The sequence below is a fragment of the Lygodium microphyllum genome, chromosome 17 (genome assembly GCF_053477565.2).
Source record: "Lygodium microphyllum isolate KBCC chromosome 17, Lygodium_microphyllum_v1.1.10, whole genome shotgun sequence".
NCBI classification, from domain to species: Eukaryota; Viridiplantae; Streptophyta; class Polypodiopsida; order Schizaeales; family Lygodiaceae; genus Lygodium; species Lygodium microphyllum.
The window spans coordinates 8,092,067-8,111,104 of NC_141151.1; the positions used below are offsets into that span (position 1 = coordinate 8,092,067).

Sequence of the window (19,038 nt, forward strand, 5' to 3'; positions counted from 1 at the left end):
GGTGTTTGAAGTTGTTCTTTGGGTTATGGTTTGCTAGTTCTATTTAAACTCTTTTGTGGCAAAGTCGCAAAGTGTTGTTACTTTTTAAACTCACATGTATAACCGCATTATAAACAAAGTACTGCTATTCACGAGCTAATTTGTGGCTATTTTCTTTACATCAAAGACTCACAAGATGCTTGATTTGGAAAAGAATGGATTAGGCAAAATTTTAAACAATATCATGAATAATCTAAAAAGTTTTATTTTTGTAAAGTTGAAAAAATTGAGAGGTATTTTGGGAATTTCTAGTTTTATAAATTCCCCTACACATCGGTTAGCACATTTGGCTTCGATGTAAAGGAGCTTTGAAAGTAGGGCGACGTATCCTTGACGAGGGGTTTGGGTTTAAGGATGCTTTCGGATTAAGGAGCCAACCAAGGCCCGAAGGTTCCGGAAAAGGCAAGCTGCTTATATCTGGTACGGGGGGGGAGGAGGAAGAAGAAGGAGACGGCAACAGCAGTCTCAAAGCATCATTTTGATGGCTCATTTCTGCTCCCTGCCGAGGCAACCTACCCTCTCCACCACCTGTCCATGCGCCTTTCAAGCTTGTCCCTTCTTTGTGCATGGCCAGCCACACTTGCCCTGCCCACATGCTTCGTCCAAGCTCCCTGTCCGTGTCCATATTCGTAGCGCGAGGAGAGGCTTCGCCCAGGCTTCTGCCACGAAAGCTCCTCAGGATACAGACAGCACCAGGAGACGCAGACCTACCAGGAAGAAAGAAGCTAAAATCAACCCGACTGGATTCTTTAATGATACGGACCTTTCCACCAAGGCATTTGCTCAGTTTCTGAGAGACAGGTAAATTTGAAAGCTCACTGGCAGCTTTATTTGAGCTCGTGGCCAAGAAATGCACATGCCGGGCTTGTCTAATCCTCTGGTGTCTACTTAATTAGAAGCTCCAACATTTGCACGATCCTTTGTCCTCACTTGTAAGGTGACTTGGCAGATTATACATAAACTAGATCGCGGATTCTTGACTTTAAATTTAGGCAGCAAATGCATATAGACAGGCTCTGGCTGCGAACAAATACAAATTCAGATACAATTGCAACTAACAGACTATTGCAAGGCTAGATAAACAAGAAAGCTCCCGTCAAAGAAAACAATTGCAATTTACAATAAACGAACGGCTGGCTTCGACTTAGTGAAAACCTCAAATTGTGATCTACCAAATTCACTTTTCAAACAATCATGCACGAAATTGTCAATGTCCAAAAATTCTATCAATAATCTGTAAGCCCTGGGGCCCTGTTTGTGTTCACTGGCCTAATCTTTCTTTCTTCCGCTGTTGGGGATCAAGAGGGAAGCTGATGTCTATGAGTGCAGCTCAATCCATACTCTTCCTTGAGGCAGCAAATCAGATTTCTCTTGCTACTGTTACCCAATGTTGTGAAGAATGTCTACGCGGTGGTTGGATTTGGTTCATGCTCGGACACATGGTGGTTCTAGGCTCAATGCAATACATTTATTTTGCTAAGGGTAATATTCTCAGTTCAAGGGTATCCAGTGTGACTGGGCCTTGAGTTCAGCCCCAAGGGTAGCTGGAAGAGCTCGTTCTTGCCAAGTCATAGGTGAGCATGGATGCTCTTGTGCGAGCAAGAGTGCTCTCCCACCCCTTCTCATGGTTCATTGTCTATTTTGTTAACCCAAAATCTTCCTTCCTTTCCTCCTTTGCTATGAGCATGCTTGGCTTCTGCGGGCAAGCTGGAATTACAGTGGGAACTTCCAAGGATAGAATTTCTAAGGCAGGTTTTAGGTGGCATCTCTAGAGTTATTGAGTATGCAAGAGTTTCGTTTCATAGTTCTGATGGCAGACGTGTGTATGTCCAAATGCGTGTTCAAAGGAAGTGATAGCCTTGGTGAATTGAGTGATTCACTTAGACCATGGTTGAGATCCCAGATGGGTCTAGTAATCACTCAAGCTAAGTACAAGCTAATGGCCTCTATCTGATGTCATAGTTTCTATCACATCGCATTGCTGAGGCTTCGAACTTCTATCAGATACGTGACTTAGCTACAGCTAAAGCACCAATTAATGATGAGAAACTTAGGCATTCGTTTATATGCATATACACAAACACACTAGAGGAGAAGAGGAAAGCTCCTGCCTCGATTGAAGCTTCATATAATTTCGGGCTGTTTCTCTGAAGGTAGTACTTGTTGTTTGTTTGATCCTTGGGTTAACAAGATCTTGTCTAGGAGGGATATTGTATTTGATGAGAGGGACATATTGCATACTCATGAGCCTATATTTGACAATTCTCCCTCTCTTGTGCCTAGTGAATCAAATTTACTTCTTGCTGTTTACTCACCTATAGAGTCTTCTATTCATAGACTACCTTCATGAGACGCATGACCTTGTTGGACTAGCAAACTATGTGGGATTCGAGGTTCCTTCCTTTTGGACTCTATCCAAGATGGTCATACATGCTTTGCTAGGCTCATAGTTACTGCATCATTTGCATTTGTCTTTATGCAAATTATGTAGTGCACTCTAAGACGAACATTTGGTTATTGGTAGGAAGCCCTCAAGTATCCCGCATATTGCCATGAAGAAAGAGCTTCAAAGGATTGATTGTATTGGGACTTTGACATGGTGGATTGTCCTAGTCACAAGAAAGTCATTTGCATGAAGTGTGTTTTGTGCACAAAGTTCAAAGTAGATGGGACGTTGGTTAAGTATAAGGCTCTCTTAGTGGTTCAATGGCTTTGACAAACGCATTGATATTGACAATACCTTAGCTCCTATTATACGTTTGACGTCATTTGGACTTTTACTTGCTTTGGCTGCTTGTCGTGGTTGGCCAATATATTAGATGATGTCAAGAGTGCCTCGAAGGGTTACTTGGATGAGGTGGTTTGTGTGGGCCATGAGGACAAGATCCTTTGCTTGGATAAAGCTTTTTATGGTTTGAAGCAAGCTCCTTGTTCTTGGTTTTTAAAGAATGGACAACTTCCTTAAGGAGCATGATTTGCATTCTTTCCCTTGTAACCTTTACATATGATCTACTTTAGAGGTGGTTTGTTAAAGTGCCTTTGTACGATGTTAAAGTCCTAGGCTAGCTCCACCTTTGAAACAATTGATTTTGGTCTTTCTCACATTTTCTGGGCATGGCGATTGTGCAGCATACTGAGGATATTTTTGTAAAATGAGTTGCTTTGTGTAAGCATACATTGCTTTTACCTTGTCAAAGAGTGGTTGATTGGGATTCCCATTCGCAGCAGTGACCATTGATTAGGCCCATGACAGTTTTACCTCATCATTACCTCATGTCTCACCCAGCCCTCTTAGAATTAACACTAAATTATCGTGCATTAAATTTTAACTTTACTTGTGATTGACAGCCCTAGAAAGGTTTGTTTATGATAAAAGGCTTTTATTTTGGATAGTAGGACAAATATGCAAAAATCCTCTACAAGAGGGTATGTTGTGGGCATTGGGCATCTAGTTACATCCTTGATTCTTCCTCTTTCAGCCATAAATACTCTTCGGTTCCCTGCTTGCCCATACCTTGGGGTGCTGCCCTGCTCTTCTAGAGTGCCACCCTCCTGTCCAGCCCTTTGCTGCCATTTCCTGCCTTTGGAGGTCATTGCTAGCCCTAGTGGAGGTCCCACCCAGCTGTTCTAGCTGCTTCCCATCTTGCTGCCATTGTTGCCAGCCCTGTTGGAGCGTTGCCAGCTGCTGCCCCTGCTCTTGTGATTATTGCTGCCTAGGTTCTCTTGGGCAGCCTGCGTTTTCACCTTCCAGAGAGGACAGCCAGCTGATGTCATTGTTGTCATCACTTTTTGCTGCTAGTGGATCTATGCTTTCAGTCAGCCAATCAGCCTTGCACTTGCTGCCAGGAGTCCTCAATGACATCTTGTTGCTCAGAGGATTGCATTTCACTCCCTCCTTTGCTGTCTACCTATCATCAGCCCCGATGGATTTTTGCTGTTGCATTTTGAGTTTTGTCTCAAGTATAACTCACGCTTGGAGCCACTCATGGCGTCTTGGACACCCCTCTCAACTCACCTCTGTTAAGCTAGAAAAGGTGCATTCCACATTAAACCTTCATTAGCTCATTAGATAGTCCCAAAACTCAAATGTACTCCTTGTATTTTAGTGTCCCATAACAAACTCCTCTTTTTTGGTTGGTTTCTCACATAGCAACATGGAATGGATGGAATGGGGCCTTGGAACGTCGGAACGTGGTTCCCTAATGGGCAAGGATGAGAAACACATTTAATCGGAAAGGAATGTTCCTTGCCTCCCGTTTCACAATATTCCAAGCTTGGAATGTTCCAAGCTGGCTGTTCTATGTTGGGAATGGCCGTTCCAGTGTTCCCTGCCCCCCATTCCACAACGTTCCAAGCTGGCGGTTTCATGTGGGGAATGGCTGTCCGAGCAGTTCTTTTTTTGTTGGGTGGGATGGGTGATTTTTTCGATCCCTTTCCTTTGGTGTTGGTGCGAGTATGATATATGATATATCTTTTTGATGTACTAGAGTCTAGCATAATGTATCTTTTTGATAGTTTATTGAATACTCACTCCTTAGTACATCAGTTTGTTTTCATTTTGAGTTCTCAGTTATGATTCATGAGTCTCAAATCTTGACTCTCAACTTTTTTGTATGTACTATTGTCCTTGCCACTTGGGCCTTGGCTCTTTCATGATGCTATGATATGTCACTCATTGTTCAAAAATTTATAAAATAGAGCTCTTCTGTCTTTAAAGTTTAATAATTAGAGTTTCAACTTTTTTGGTTGTGTGTACTGTGTACTCAAGTCTTTTTTGCAACATTGATTGGTCTTAATATAACTTGCTCCATTCATGCAATATGATGTTTAAAGTGTGCTTTTAGAGTGTCTTTGAATACTTGTGAAGTTGTTTAATTTAGAATTGTTTAAAAAATTCTAAATATGATCTATTTGTCAATTTCCCGTTCCCCTCGTTCCCCAAATGGGGCCTTCCCATTCCAATCGTGTTCCCCTTTTCCATTATCGTTTTCCATTAGCCGTTCCATGTGGCTATGGTTCCTCATCTATAAATAGAGAGTGTACTAGTTCACTTGTATCCCATGTTTAGTAGGTTAACCTAGTTTATCCCTGTGCCATCCTCGTCAATCCCTTCAGTTTATCTCTGTGCCACTTTTTGTCAATCCCACTCTACCATTAGTTGGCGCCCCCCATCCATCAGGTGCCCCCTTGTCTACATCAGCTCCACTCTAGTTGTTGCCATGGTGATCCTTAGTCGGCGCTCGTTGGTCAATCAGCTCCTTAAGTCTGAGTTTCACTTTAGTTTGCTACCATTGTCATCTCTAGCTTTTGGAATGGCCATCCTCAGTTGTCACTACATCCTAGAGGTTCACATAGTTTGTGTTTTGCCTTAGTTGCTGATCATCTTCATCCAGCTTGTTGCTGAGGTCATCTACTAGTTGTCGCCTGCTTCTTGGTGTAAAGAAATACTCTGACATAGAAACACAAATAACAATCGTACGACAAAGCATAGATTGATAAAAGAACTCAGTTAGGGTTAGGGTAACTCAAAGACAATGAACATAGAAAATAATTGAAGTGATATAATTGCCGAATATGCAATGCTCATGCAACAAACACACTATGCAGTGAATGAATACTGAACCTCGAACTCCTGTATCTCAAGGATTAGGGCAGGGGTAACGAGCTAGAGAGTGTGTCGTACTCTGAACGGATCCTGAATCGCAACAAGGCAGCCTCCGGATGTTGAACACCAGCAAATGTAGCAGTGAGAAGCTAGATCTGATGTAGACAGTAGTGAGGAGAGAGAAATACTAAAAACGCAGACTGCAGGAGAGAGAAAGACGAAAAATGCAGGCAAGACAGCCTGCAGGAGAGAGAAAGACTAACAACGCAGGCAGGACAGCTTGCAGGAGAGAGAAAATTGCCAAACACAGGCTGGACAGCCTGGCGACAGCCTGCAGAAGTTGTGTGACAGGTGGAGGCGAGAGAAAACTGCCAAATGCAGGTTGCAGATGACGTGGCAGGTAGTACTGCGGTAGGTCTGTGCAGGAACAGCAATTGCCTAGCTGGGATGATGGGATTAGCTCCAAACTGCAAGAAGAGGGCTGAAAATGAGGCGCCAACTGATGTAGACAGCAATGGACAGCTTCGGTTGAGATATCCTCTGTGAATGGGGTGTGGGCAGCAAGCTGAAACAACACAGGCTGGACAGCCTGGCGATAGCCTGCAGAAGCTGTGCGGCAGGTGGAGGAGAGAGAAAGTTGCCAAATGCAGGTTGCAGATGATGTGGCAGGTAGTACTGCAGTAGGTTTGTGCAGGAACAACAATTGCTTGGCTGGGATGATGGGATCAGCTCCAAACTGCAAGAAGAGGGCTGAAATTTAGGCGCCAACTGGTGTAGACAGCAATGGACAGCTTCGGTTGAGATGTCCTCTGTGAATGGGGTGTGGGTAGCAAGCTGAAACACTTGAAATCTACAAAAACGAGATTGTTTCTTGAATGGAGGGCATCCTCTCAAATTGGAAGGGAAAGCAAGAGGGAAGCACCCTCTCCTCGTCAAGGTGAAGAAGTAGGGGAGAGTGTACCCAAACCGATCTTGGGTAACAAGTACTGAAGAACCAGCCGGTTGACCGCTTTGGTCAAAATATTTGCAAAATTGTCGGATGTAGGCACAAACTCTAGGCGGATAGTGCTAGCTCAACATGCTCTTTGGAAAAATGGAAGTGGACTCCCACATGCCGTGTCCATGGTGTAATGATCGGATTGCCTGTAAGGGCAATGACACTTTGGTTGTCGCAGTAGACAACAGTGGAAGAGTCGCATGGGAAATGAAGTGCTGCCAGTAAACTCCTCAGGTAGATGGCCTCGGTGGTGCCATTGAAGAGAGCTCGGTACTTAGCCTTGGCTCTTGGAAGCTGCCACCGTCTCCTGCTACGACTTGACCAAGAAATGGGAGTTGTGCCCAAGGTAAAGAGGTAGCTGCCATGAGAACGCCGAGTGTCGGGATCTCCTACCCAATCAGAATCAGTGTACCCCCGCAAACATAAACCAAAACCATATGTCAGGCCATAAGAAAAGTACACTGTAAACAACACAACACACGAAGACATGCAATCCAATGTGATATCCTAGGTGCTATGAAATGCTGATTGAGTATGCTAACTGAGTAAGCTAAATCTCGCTTAGTGTGAATTAACCAAAGAAGTTTTCCTACAATAGAGTGATAGATATATACATCGAAGGGCTGTCCTAGGATATCCTTCAACAAGTGGACAATAGGATCAAGAGGCATGGCCACTGGCCGTGGCTGATCCCAAGTGTGTTGTTTCACTAGCTGAAGTGTATACTTCTGCTGTGACACAAAAATACATCCCCCAAAAGAAACTATGTCCATCCCCAAAAAACAAGACAACAAACCAAGGTCTGCCATCTCAAAAGTAGCACTAAGCTTTGCCCCTGTGATGAGTAAGTCGTCAACGTATATTAGGAAATAACTGATCCCCTATGCAGTAGATGGAACATATAAGTTCGGGTCATAAAGGGTAGAATGGTATCCATGAGTCCATAAGAACTCATCCATCCTATGGAACCAAGATTGCAGTGCTTGCTTCAACCCATAAAGAGCTTTCTACAAGTTATTCCTCGGGTTCCCTAAAGGAAAGCCCAGTGGCTGCTCCACATAGACTTCCTCCTCTAAATAACCATTTAGGAAGGTACTCTTGACATCCATCTGATATATCAGCCAACCGTGATAAGTGGCTAGTGCGAGAAGCAATCGGAAAGATGCCAACCGTGTAGTAGGAGCAAAGGTCTCTTCATAATCAATGCTATGCGTTTGTTGAAACCCTTACACAACAAGTCGAGCCTTGTACTTATCTAAAGTCCCATAAGCTTTTAGCTTGGTCCTGAAAATCCACTTTGTCCCGATGACTTTCTTGTGGCTTGGATAATCCACTAATTTTCAAGTCTCATTTTGGTTAATACTCTCTAGCTCCTTCTCCATGGCCTCTCGCCATTGAGGGTGCTGAAGAGCCTCTTGCCATGTATCCGGCTCAGAATGCGCTATATAATCGGCTGTAAACGGCAACGCAAATGAAGCTTGAGGAGCAAACTGGGTAGATCTTCTAGAGCCCTCCGGAGTGGAATTGGGTGGTAGGATCCCTGAATTCCACATGGTTTGTTGGTACTAGTGAGGTAACGGGTCTTGCGGAGGGGGACCTGGGAGATGAAGAATTTGTAGTAATGTCAGGAGTAGGAAGTAGACCAAGCGCAGTAGGCACGATCTCCAATGATGTGGAAGGAGGAATAGGAGCGGAATTTGGTATAGAGGATTGCACGATGTGCCTCTTGTAAAAAACGACGTCCCTCTTAACGATTACCTTGTTTGTCCGAGGGTCAAACAAATGATAGGTTTTCACTTTAGAGGAATATCTAACTAAAATAAGGAGATTAGCTCGAGGAGTGAGCTTTCCTATCTTATCATTTGGCGTGTGTGTGTCGGCATGACACTCGAAGACACTGAAGTGGGAAATGACACATTGAGAGCCAAAAAATGCCCCATACGGGGTCTTCTGAAGAAGAGCCACAGTTGGGCATCGGTTGAGGATGTACACTGAAGTGTTAACAGCCTCGGCTCAAAGGCGCTCACGAAGCTCTGCTACGAATAGAATAGAGCGTGCCATTTCCATGATTGTGTGGTTCCTACGCTCTCTGACTCCATTTTGAGAGGGGGAGTTAGTAGAGGTGAGTTGGTGAGAGATGCCATGCGTCAGTAGAAACTCGAAAAACTTGTGGGGGATAAACTCACCACTGTTATCACTCCTCATGCAACCAACACGACGTTTGGTCTGGTTATGAACCGGCAAGACCCAATCGGAAAATTATGTGAAAGCATCCATCCTATGAGTGAGGAAGTACACCCATATGTATCTAGAACATAGAAACATGAAACGGGGAATGGGAACGGGGAACGGGGGCGAGGACGGTGATGGGAATGCCAAACCTAGGAAACAGGGACGTGGGAACGGGAATGACATTTGAAAAATTAAAATTCATGAAAAAAATTTAATATTTCACTCATAATCCATGTGGACTATGGAGTGTTAAAACCAAGGTATATAATCCACAAGGACAAGTCATTTTAAGTTTTAACTTTAAGATATCATGCATCATTCTAAAACTACTCATTAGAAATTGAATTACAACTTACAAGGCTCAAGAGGTAAGCTATTCAATTATAAAATGCATAATACATATGCCATAAATGATAAAACGATGAATAATGAACTAAACTTTAAAGTCTAAGCTGAAAGAACATGCCCATGGTCCCATTGCCAAAAAACTTAAAAGATTACAAATATGAAGTCTAATCTTGGAAAGAACATGCTCATTGCCCCAAAAAAGACTATAAATATAAAGTCTAATCTTTAGACTAAAGCAAAATGCGGCATGTCAAAATAGCCCAAAGGGCAACTACAAGACTGCAAGTACAAATATAATGTCGGCTTGGCACAATAGCCCAAGTGTCACATTGTCATCAATGATCATAATATCATATACAATGTACATGTGTCATGTATCATGAGACTCATGATAGTAAACTAAATCAAAGATCATCATCATGATTTGAGGCTACTCTAGCTACTCCTGAAGTGCCGGCTTCATCATGTGTACCATGAATTGCTGCATCTCCCTCAACATCAGCATGTGTCTCCTCTTCTTGTTGCATCTTCCACTCTGTGAATGGATGGGGCTTTGTTGTCATACTGTTACATAACATCCTCAAATTAGCACTAACGAATACTAGATCGTTTGCCCTCTCCACACCAAGGCGATTCCTTTTCTTTGAAGCAATGTGAGCATATGTACTCCACAATTGCTCCAAATAAGAGGAGCTAGCTGACTGACTCAAAATATAGATGGCTAGTTGCTGCAACTTAGGACCATCCGAACCATAGTCCTTCCACCACAAAGCTGCCCCAATCTTACTATGATCCTCCTATGTATCCCCACAACCAAAAGAACCCCGAAAGGTCCTATAACATGAAAGCTGGTCTTTGATTTTTCTCTAGTGCCATGATCAGGAACTAGACGAGACGATATAAGTCTCTATGCATCCATAACCTTAGTGTCATTCTCCTCACCCTTGCCTTGAAACTCAAGATCTACAACAAATGTACCTGCATGCATGGGTGAGCTATAGGAGTTCCACCTCGTCACAACTAAATGGCGTATCTTCTCATATGCCTCATCATTTGGTGCCAACTCTTGCAGCTTTTCATTCAGCCTATCCATAGCCTCATATACCTTGCCAATGCAAGGTTGCATAGTATCCATAACTCTCAATAAATGCTTAATAAGTGATATCATAGCATCTATCCGCTTTAGATCATCCCAAAAAGTGGAGTTATTTGCTTTCTCCAAGCATAAGATACCTGTAGGAGTATCTGCCAATGTTGATGAGGTGAACTCATCACTAAGAAATAACTGCCTCAAGGCACCACTGCATTCTCTTTATCTGCCTAGCATCAAGAAGTTAAAGGCAAATCTGGTATTAGAGTATTTTAAAAGTGTCTTCTTCGACCGCAAAGAGAACTGATGGCAAAGAAATTGGTGATTCAAAACAAAGCTAACCATTTGAGCTCCTTGCTCTTTGACAGGTGCAATCCATGACAGGTTACCAATATCCTTTGGTAGGTTGTTCAAGCAATGAGCCATATAATATGAAGCTGTGATATGCGGATAATATCCTTGGATAATAGCACATGTTGGCCTATTTGCAGGCTCTCCATCTGCAACAAATCCCACAACATGCTTTGGGCCAATAAGCTCAACACTTGTAACCCACTTTGCTGCAAGTACATTTGTTGGCTTTCCTGTCCCCGATGCATCATGTGAAGATATGAAATACATTTCCCCACGAGAATAAGCAACCATACCATGAATGGATCGCTTGTGTGTATCACTCCAGCCATCAACAATCAAGGAAACTCCCATTTTAGCCCATAGACTCTTTCTAGTCATTGCTGCTTGCTCAACAAGGCGCTTTTCCTTGTCAAGCAAAGTGGTGTGTAAGGTCTCTAATGATGGAGGTACATATGAAGGGCCATACTCACCAATCTTCTTGCACATCGATTTAAAATACTTCAACTTGGCTACACGAAATTGAATGTGGTCATGATAAAAAAAACGTGCCATTGATGTATCCACCTTTTTCTTCTTCTTGGGATCCCAACTAGCATCAAGTGTGCTCTGTCTGCATGCAACATGTGGCGTTGTTAATGCCATAGCCGATGCAATGCCTGTAGTAGGTGCGGAGGTAGCACTTCCTAATATTGATCTTGCTCTAGACATAGCTTGCAAGCCCATGGTCGAGATCTTCCACCACTCAATGGGCGGTTAGCATTTACTTCTTCCCACCATGACCAATCATCAGACCTTCTTCCTCGACCACTAGCCCGACGAGCGAGGCGGGAAGATGAAGCCATTTTAGACTGAAAATTGAAATAAAAATGGCTTGAGAGAAGTGAGAACTCGAGTCTCGAGAGAAGGGAGAAGACTCAAGAGTCAAGAGTTAAGAGAGAAGGAAAAAGGAGAGAAGGGAGAAGGAAAAAGAGAAGAGGAGAAGAATGGAGAACTTGGAACTTGGAGAAGAAGGAAGACTCAAGAGAAGAGGAGAAGAAGGAAGAGAAGGGAGAAGTAGGAGGAGATGGGGGGACTTGCGGCTGGCCCCACGGATGGGAGCACTAGCCGTTGACGGAATGGACAAATGGAACAAGAGGCGGAGGGGAGGGGGGCGTGCATCGTGCAGACAGGAGAGAGGCGGGCGGGAATGTGCAGGTCAAGAGCAGCATGTGGGCTGAATGTAAGTGGGATGCCACGTGGCATTCCCTGTTCCGTTTCAGACAGGGAACGTACTCCTTGTTCGAAACAGAACAGGGAATGCTCCATAGATTTGGAATGCGTCCCATGACGGCTTCATGTCGAGGATGGCGATTTAGTGTGCCAGGGGGCTCTTCCTACCATTTCCTGTTTCTATGATCTAGAATGATCATCCACAATAAAAAAGAAGTACAGCGCGCCATTCGAAGTGGTAGTGGATGTCGGCCCACAAAGATCAACATGAATCAATCTAAGAGGCTCCTCAACACGATGTGTGGATTGCTGAGGGAATGGGGTACGGTGCTACTTTGCGAGCTAACAAGCTTTACAGACATCGTGAGCTAGTTTTAGATGGGGATGTTAGAGAGATCACAGCCAGGCAGGTTTCAGCCTGGTGCAGTCCAGTCGGACTGCTGCAGTCGGACCAGCAGCAGTCGGACTGCCACGTGGCAGTCCGACTGCCTGCTGCAGATTTATTCCAGGCTGCGCCCTATTTTGGCGCCCCGTTCTAGGTGGTTTTTCGCCTATTTATTGCTGACGTTTTCAGCAGTCTGGCCACTATTCTCTGTCGCAGATTACAGACCGTTGCCGTGCAGATTTCTGTCTCTGTTCACAGATTTCAGACAGCAGACAGTGCAGACTGCAGCAGACTTCGAGGTGGACAGCAGGTCGCATCGTCGAGGTGGAGACACGCAGTCCAGCGCACTGCGCCCGTGTATATCTTTGTATTCAGCATTCTTTATACAGCAGATCTTCATTGTACACTGTCTCTTTCTCTCTCTTTTCTCTCTGCGTTCTCTCTCTCTCAGTCCTACGCTTCCGCACCGCTGCACTCTGACATGGTATCAGAGCAGTGTTTGAGGGCTGACTGAGCGCAGAATCAACCTAAAGTCGAGTTTCCATCGCGACACAAATTTGCGTTTTTTTGCGTTTAAGGGCAGACAGGAGGGCTGCGCCTTGAAACAAGGCTAAAACGAGTGTGGGCGCACAGGAAAGGAGTACAGGTGGTGGATTTGCTGCTGTTTACTGCTGTTTTACGCGGAGAAAGTTTGAGTTTTCAACCTAAAAGTGCAGGTTTTGCTTTTTCATCGCCTCCGGCGGGTGAAGAAGCTTTGGGACGCGGAAGAGCCTTAGCAGGCTGAGTTTATCCAGTCAGAGGGGGCTGCTTTTGCGTTTGAGAAGGCATTGCAGGTGAAGATGTCTACAGAGATGGACTTGGAGTTCCAGGCGATTATGGACCGGAAGGTGCCTGTCCTACCGGCTCTTCCTACAGATCAGAAGCTCGACGGCGACAACTACCGCATTTGACGCGTTATGATGTTGGCCATTCTGGAGTCCTATGACTTGGCGGAGTTGGTACAGGAAGATATTGACCGGCCTTCGGTAAGAGATGAGTCCAAACTCTCTTCCGATGCTTGTGCGGAGTTGGCCAGGGCCCAGTCTCATTGGGACAAACTGAATGCCAGGATTCGATCCTTTCTCTTTCTATCATGCACTACAGCCGTGATCGCTCACATCGAGCACTTGACGGTGGCTCGTGAGATATGGCTGGAGCTTGATCAAATGTACAATCGGATGACCTTGATGAAGAGGGTTTCTTTGGAGGTACAGATGCGGACCTTGTCCGTCAATAAGTCTTCTTCGCTAAGGGAACACATTAACAAGCTAAGGCAGCTACAGATGCAGATTCAGAATGCGGGGAAGCCAATTTCCTCCGAAGACATGGCGATTACACTCTTGTCCCAGTTGCCGCCACGATTCGGTACATTCTACTCTGCCCTTATTGCTTCGGGGCGAGAGTCTACTCTTTCGGTGGGAAGAGTTGGTTCCTATGGTCTTGGACCAAGAGGAACAGTTAAAGGGACATAATGCTTCCAAGACGGAGGCGTTGACAGGTCAAGCCTCTCAGAAGAAGGGGAAGGACCAAAAGAAGAAGAAGGGGGATAACAAGTCCAAGAAGGACAAGGAGAAGGACAAGGACAAAGACTCCACATGCCATATTTGTGGAAAGACTGGCCATTGGAAGAAGGATTGCCATGACAAAGACTCGAAGGACACCAAGAAGAAGGAAACCAAGGATTCTGGAGCGGTGGCTGCACCCTCATCAGCTGCATTTCTACATTTAGTTGTCATTGAGGACGCTTCACCGAATGCTTCTGATGCTACGATGGCGGCTCCCCAATCTCGAGAGTGGATTATTGATAGTGGTGCCTCACGGCACATGACTCCTTCATCAGATGGTGTTGCCCAGCTGCGACCTTCGCGTGGGCAGGTTCTCATTGGAGACAGCTCTTCAGTTTCTATTGCAGGTCGGGGTAAGATGCAGCTTATTCCGGATGGACGAGGTGGCACCCATACCTCAGAGGTTTTGCATGTACCAGGATTGGGGTACCATCTCCTTTCAGTTCATAAGATTTGCTCCCTTGGTCTTTTGGTGGAATTTGACAGTTCTACTGTGCGAGTCCTTGATCCTGAATCGAGGAAGGTTCTATCATTTGGATATGAGGAGAACGGCATTTACAAACTGAAGTCTTCCACTGCCCTCTCTTCTCTTCTTCTTACCTCACAGTCACAGTTTGAATTATGGCATGCTCGGTTTGGTCACCTGAACTATGACTATCTTCGGAAGGCGTCACGTGGACAGCTTGTTCGAGGGTTGCCGGATATAGTGGTGAGCCAGCAGCCATGTGTCTCCTGCATACGGGGGAAGCAGCATCGGGATGCCATTCCCCACACAGCTTCGCGGCGGTCTACTTCACCGATGGAGCTAGTATCTACGGATCTATGTGGCCCTATGAGGAATGAGTCCCTGCGTGGGAGCTCGTACTTCATGCTGATCGTGGATGACTACAGCAGGATGACATGGGCCTATTTTTTGGCACTAAAGTCAGAAGCTTTCTCGCACTTCAAGGATTGGCTTCTCTTTGAGGAGAACCGATCAGGCCGGAAGTTGAAGACCTTGCGATCCGACAAGGGAGGTGAATTTGTGTCTAATGAATTTGCTCGGTTTTGTGCAGATAGAGGAATTCACCAGGAGTTTGCCAATACCAATACTCCTCAAGAAAATGGTATTCTAGAACGGAAGAACCGCAGTGTGATCGAGATGGCGCGCACCATGATGGAGCACCGACAGACCCCTCCAGTTCTGTGGGCCGAGGTTGTGGCTACTGCAGTCCACATCCTTAATCGATCCCCTACTTCGGCCGTGGAAGGGATGACTCCATTTGAGGCTTATTTTGGGACGAAGCCAGATGTTTCTTACTTTCGGGTCTTTGGGTGTGATGCCTATGTTCACATTCCCAAGGCTCACCGTGACAAATTTGAAGCGGCTTCCCGAAAACAGGTATTTGTTGGCTACAGCTCCCAGTCCCAAGGCTACCGACTGTATGATCCCGTCAAGCGGGATGTATATACTAGCCGTGATGTGCGGTTTGTGGAGGTTCCGGCTTCTTCAACGGGTGAGGAGCATCCCGTTCTTGGAGATCTAGGGGAGAGTTTGGCTCCTTCTACAGTTCCACTGGAGCCTGTGCCGTTTGATTATGATTCTGTTTCTGACACAGAGTCTACTATTCCACCGGATCCTTCTGAGGAGTTACCACCGGTGGACATTCCAGAGTCTTCTACTGATGGAGAACGACGAGGGGAGGTTCGGCCTCCTCCTCGCTGGGCCCGTGACACACTCCGTGATTCAGGGATCGAGGGGGTTCCTGAGGAGTGGGGACCGCAGGATGGTCCACGGCGGTCACGGAGGCACCAGGCGCATTCTTCGGAGCTTGTTTGCTCCAATTATTGTTTGATGTCCCGAGTTATGCAGGATCGAGAGCCCACCTCCGTGAAGGAGGCTTTACAGTCCGCCCCATGGAAGAAAGCTATGGAAGCTGAGTTGGAGGCTATTGAGAGGAATGACACTTGGTCACTTGTGCCACGCCCCCCGAAGAAGAAGGTGATTGGAGTCAAGTGGGTCTTCAAGACCAAATATCTCAGTGATGGTACTTTGGATAAGCACAAGGCTCGCCTTGTTGCTAAGGGTTTTGCCCAGCGCCCAGGGATTGACTGTCATGACACCTTTGCCCCTACAGCTCGTATGGCAACCATTAGAGCTGTTCTTGCTTTGGCTGGCCATAGGAGATGGCCTGTTTATCAGCTGGATGTGAAGTCGGCCTTCCTGAATGGTGATTTGAAGGAGGAGATCTACGTTGAGCAGCCTCCTGGCTTTGGTTCTTCAGATGGGAAAGTCTACAGGTTGAAGAAGGCCCTGTATGGTCTCAAGCAGGCCCCGCGAGCTTGGAACGAGAAGATTGATTCGTTCCTCCAGACTCAGTTGGGATATCGGCGGTCCAAGGCCGATCCGCAGCTATATGTTCACACTTCCGAGGATGGTTGTGTGCTGTTTGTATTATATGTTGATGATTTGATTGTCACAGGTGATGATGCACAGCAGGTCCAGGAGACAAAGTCAGCTTTACATCGGACGTTCGAGATGACGGATTTGGGGCTACTCCATTTCTTTTTAGGCCATGAGATTTATCAGTCTCAGAGGGGGATCTTTCTCTCCCAACAGAGATATGTACAGGAGCTCTTGGTGACTTTTGAGATGGAAGATTCTCGGGCCCTCTCTACTCCTATGGATCCGAACTGGAAGGCCACTTCCCACTCAGCTTCTCCTTTGGTGGATGCTTCCCGCTATCGACAGTTGATAGGGTCCTTGATTTGGCTTCTCAACACGAGGGTTGATCTATGTTTTGCTGTTGGGCTCTTGGCAGGGTTCATGAGTGAACCTAAGACGGTGCATTGGCAGGTTGCTCAGAGGATACTTCGGTATCTAAGGGGGACGTCTGATTTGGGGATTCATTACCCCGCAGGGACAGATGGGTCAGATCTTGTACTTGCAGGTTGGAGCGACTCGGATTGGGCCGGTGACGTGGACCACAGGCGGTCTACAACAGGTTACTGCTTTACTTTGGGTGCAGGTGTTATTTCATGGAGTAGCAAGAAGCAGCCCACGGTAGCCCTTTCGTCTACTGAGGCGGAGTATCGGGCCGCATCTTCCACCACATGCGAGGTTGTGTGGCTTCGGAGATTGTTGGAGGAGCTTGGGTGCCCCCAGACTCGTCCTACATTGCTGCGATGTGACAATGAGAGTTGCATTGCCTTGGCAAGGAACCCTGTTTTTCATGCCCGGACGAAGCACATTGAGATTCAGTACCACTTCATTCGAGAAAAGCTTCTGGATGAGACCATCACTGTGGAGTATTGCAAGACGGAGGACAATCTTGCGGATTTGTTTACGAAGGCGCTTCCTCAGGCTCTACTTCGGCAACATTCCAGATCCCTCAGGCTTCTGCCCTGCCCAGGCTCTGAGAGGGGGTGTTAGAGAGATCACAGCCAGGCAGGTTTCAGCCTGGTGCAGTCCAGTCGGACTGCTGCAGTCGGACCAGCAGCAATCGGACTGCCACGTGGCAGTCCGACTGCCTGCTGCAGATTTATTCCAGGCTGCGCCCTATTTTGGCGCCCCGTTCTAGGTGGTTTTTCGCCTATTTATTGCTGACGTTTTCAGCAGTCTGGCCACTATTCTCTGTCGCAGATTACAGACCGTTGCCGTGCAGATTTCTGTCTCTGTTCACAGATTTCAGACAGCAGACAGTGCAGACTTCGAGGTGGACAGCAGGTCACATCGTCGAGGTGGAGACACGCAGTCCAGCGCACTGTGCCCGTGTATATCTTTGTATTCAGCATTCTTTATACAGCAGATCTTCATTGTACACTGTCTCTTTCTCTCCCTTTTCTCTCTGCGTTCTCTCTCTCTCAGTCCTACGCTTCCGCACCGCTGCACTCTGACAGGGGAATGCCCTCAAACAGTTGTTGACGGCGGGATAACTCATTAAGAGAGTCATAACCAATATGCCCTAAGCGAAAGTGCCAAAGACGCTCATTGTTCGTAGGCTCTCGAGATGTGGCTAATGCCTGGAAGCTGTGGAATATGGAGCCCTCGATTGTCGGCTTGGTCAGAAAGTGAGTCATGTGGTAAAGGCCATTAGGCTGTGCCTCACCGTGAGCAATAACTAAACCAGTCTAAGAGTCAAGGATCTAGATTGTGGTCACTGTAAAGAAAATTGCTCGCCCCAACTGGCAAAGCTGCTGAACAGATAACAAGTTCACCCCAAGATGAGGGACATGGTATACATTGTCTAGTGAAACCAGATCCGCACCCTTGTCAATGGGCAAAACTGACGCTACCTTGAGCCTGAATCTTGATTGAGGAGTTGTTTCCTATGTGGACCCGCCCAGCTGCAGGGGATTCGGTACAAAAAATGTCCTCTATAGGAGTCATATGATGTGTAGCTCCATTGTCCACAATCCAAATAGGAGTTGAAGTGCTCGGCTATGACGAGAGCGCCTCTGTGGTAACCTTGTCAGGAGGCAACTCATAGATGTGGACGAGACCCGCATCTTTTGTCTCTATGGAGACAATGTGGGCCTCTGCAGACCAGTCAGACAAGCCCTCTGGAGTTGAGAACGTTGTCGACTGAGATGGCTGAGCGGTAGCAGTATGGGTCTAACCCAAACTCCACGCTGCAATAATCTAGAAAGTGTGTGAGAAGTAGGTGGAACACCACCCGATGGAGGAAAGGATAAGGGAATGTAAATGGTGTGAAGGGAAGTGGAGAAGCAATGGAAGAATGTGGTGGGATGGGTGGGTTTTGAATTTGTGGTGTGAAAGGTGTAGATGTATTTTGTTCATTTTACCATTTAATGATTGAAAATGAAATGATGATGATGATGATGCACCGTGCAATGTAGAAATAGGAACACCAAATTCATTTTGATTTTGAGAAATAAACTAAAAGGAAGGAAGGTTAAAAGAAGAGATACTTGCTTTCTTATAATCCCCACGACATGTGTTAACATACAAGAATTGGTCCTCGAGAACCTTTTCTGTAGTCAATTGATTGTACTCTATCTTCCTCATGATTTCTACTAGTATATTGCAAAGCAGAGGAGGTAAAAAATGAAGGAACAAAAGACGAATCTAAAGTACCTTGCACCGGAGTGGACAGAAGAGGATGAAATAATGAAACATACTTCGGATCTCTTTCTCCAACAGGGGGGCCCATCCCTGAGGGAGTTCTTGTTGAC

The 19,038-nt window shown here is 45.9% G+C and overlaps 1 protein-coding gene across 2 annotated transcripts in view; it reads left to right on the top strand.

The window, feature by feature from the left end:
• Positions 1–362: 362 nt before the first annotated feature.
• EMB2729 (Alpha amylase family protein) overlaps positions 363–19,038 on the top strand; it is a 140,803-nt gene continuing 122,127 nt past the window's right edge. The window contains exon 1 of one of the 2 annotated variants that reach the window (XR_015694337.1): positions 363–840. Coding sequence is in view for 1 of the 2 variants with exons in the window: in XM_087696955.1 (XP_087553081.1) it covers positions 521–840 (320 nt within the window). In the remaining variant the exon portion in view is untranslated. The remainder of the gene's footprint in view (positions 841–19,038) is intronic. The other variant, XM_087696955.1, reaches the window with a different exon arrangement.